This window comes from Tupaia chinensis, unplaced genomic scaffold, assembly GCF_000334495.1.
Source record: "Tupaia chinensis unplaced genomic scaffold, TupChi_1.0 Scaffold000042_2, whole genome shotgun sequence".
Taxonomy (NCBI): domain Eukaryota; kingdom Metazoa; phylum Chordata; class Mammalia; order Scandentia; family Tupaiidae; genus Tupaia; species Tupaia belangeri.
The window spans coordinates 1,237,701-1,240,115 of NW_006159498.1; the positions used below are offsets into that span (position 1 = coordinate 1,237,701).

General features: G+C 51.8%; 1 protein-coding gene across 1 annotated transcript in view; it reads left to right on the forward strand.

Moving 5' to 3' along the window:
* Nucleotides 1-2,415, forward strand: part of CREBBP (CREB binding lysine acetyltransferase) — a gene marked incomplete at its 5' end in the record, with an annotated part of 133,216 nt that extends 130,801 nt beyond the window's left edge. The window contains 3 exon segments of the mRNA XM_027773232.1: nucleotides 1-205; nucleotides 208-674; nucleotides 676-2,415. The exon segment at nucleotides 1-205 is cut by the window's left edge and continues 61 nt beyond it. Coding sequence (XP_027629033.1) covers nucleotides 1-205; nucleotides 208-674; nucleotides 676-1,353 — 1,350 coding nt within the window.

Consider the following 2,415-nt stretch of genomic DNA (forward strand, 5'->3'; position numbering starts at 1 on the left):
CAGCCCCCCCCTGCGGCAGTGGAAGCAGCCCGGCAGATTGAGCGCGAGGCCCAGCAGCAGCAGCACCTATACCGAGTGAACATCAACAACAGCATGCCCCCAGGGCGCACGGGCATGGGGGCTCCGGGGAACCAGATGGCCCCTGTGGGCCTGAACGTGCCCCGACCCAGCCAGGTCAGCAACACTGTCATGCCCAGCATGCCGCCGTGCAGCCGGCCAGGAGCATCTCACCCAGCGCCCTACAAGACCTGCTGCGGACCCTGAAGTCGCCTAGCTCCCCCCAGCAGCAGCAGCAGGTGCTGAACACCCACAAATCAAACCCGCAGCTAATGGCGGCTTTCATCAAACAGCGCACGGCCAAGTATGTGGCAAATCAGCCTGGCCTGCAGCCCCAGCCCGGCCTCCAGTCCCAACCCAGCCTGCAGCCCCAGCCTGCCATGCACCAGCAGCCAGGCCTGCAGAACCTGAACGCTATGCAGGCTGGGGTGCCGCGACCCGGGGTGCCTCCACAGCAGCAGACGATGGGAGGCCTGAACCCCCAGAGCCAGGCCATAAACATCATGAACCCAGGACACAACCCCAACATGGCAAGCATGAATCCCCAGTACCGAGAAATGCTGAGGAGGCAGCTGCTACAGCAGCAGCAGCAGCAGCAGCAACAGCAGCAGCCGCAGCCGCCGGAAAAACCAAGGCGGGGGCATGGCGGGGCATGGTCAGTTCCAGCAGCCTCAAGGACCTGGAGGCTACCCGCCAGCCATGCAGCAGCAGCGAATGCAGCAGCACCTCCCCATCCAGGGCAGCTCCATGGGCCAGATGGCGGCTCAGATGGGCCAGCTTGGCCAGATAGGGCAGCCCGGGCTGGGGGCCGACGGCACCCCCAACATCCAGCAGGCCCTGCAGCAGCGGATTCTGCAGCAGCAGCAGATGAAGCAGCAGATTGGGTCCCCGGGCCAGCCGAACCCCATGAGCCCCCAGCAGCACATGCTCTCAGGACAGCCGCAGGCCTCCCATCTCCCCGGCCAGCAGATCGCCACGTCCCTTAGTAACCAGGTGCGATCTCCAGCCCCTGTCCAGTCTCCGCGGCCCCAGTCCCAACCTCCACATTCCAGCCCGTCTCCACGGATACAGCCCCAGCCCTCGCCACACCACGTGTCGCCCCAGACTGGTTCCCCCCACCCCGGACTTGCAGTCTCTATGGCCAGCTCCATAGACCAGGGACACTTGGGGAACCCCGAACAGAGCGCAATGCTCCCTCAGCTCAACACCCCGAATAGGAGCGCACTGTCCAGCGAACTGTCCCTGGTCGGGGACACCACAGGAGACACGCTAGAGAAGTTTGTGGAGGGTTTGTAGCATTATGAGAGCATCACTTTTTCCCTTTCGTGCCCTTGGACCTTTTGTACTGAAAACCCAGCGTCTAGGTTCTTTTTACTCCTAGATGGAACTGCTACTCCCAAGCCAGGGAAGGGTGGATTGCTGTTTAAAGAAACAATACAAAGAATATATTTTTTTGTTAAAAACCAGTTGATTTAAATATCTGGTCTCTCTCTTTTTGTTTTTTGGGGTTTTTTTGTTTTGTTTTTTTGTTTTTTGTTTTCGTTTTGTTTTGGGGGGAGGGGGTTGGTTTGGATTCTTTTTGTCGTCATTGCTGGTGACTCATGCCTTTTTTTAATGGGAAAAACAAGTTCATTATATTCATATTTTTTATTTGTATTTTCAAGACTTTAAACATTTATGTTTAAAAGTGAGAAGAAAAATAATATTCAGAAACTGATTCCTGAAATAATGCAAGCTTATAATGTATCCCGATAACTTTCTGGCGTTGCGGGAAGATTCTTTTTCTACAGTGAACTCTGTGGGCATCTCCAAGTATTACCCCTGGACGATAGGAACTGACTCCGGCGTGCACACACGGACACACACCCACACACACATCTATCTGTACATCCTGGCTGAAGCCAGACTCTTGTCTTGCAGATGTAGAAATTGTTGCTTTGTTTCTCTGATAAAACTGGTTTTAGACAAAAAATAGGGCTGATCACTCTCTTAGACCATGCTAATGTTGATAGAGGGGAAGCGTTCTTTTCTTTCTTCTATGTGAAACTTGAAACGAGGAAAAGCAATTCTAGTGTAAATCATGCAAGCGCTATAATTACTATAAATAAGAAAATTCAAGAAGATTCAATCACTGTATAGAATGGTAAAGTACCAACTCATTTCTTATATCATATTGTTAAATAAACTGTGTGCAACAGACAAAAAGGGTGGTCCTTCTTGCATTCATGTACATGGTATTAACACTTAGTGTTCGGGGTTTTTTGTTATGAAAATGCTGTTTTCAACATTGTATTTGGACTATGCATGTGTTTTTTTTCCCATTGTATATAAAGTACCGCTTAAAATTGATATAAATTA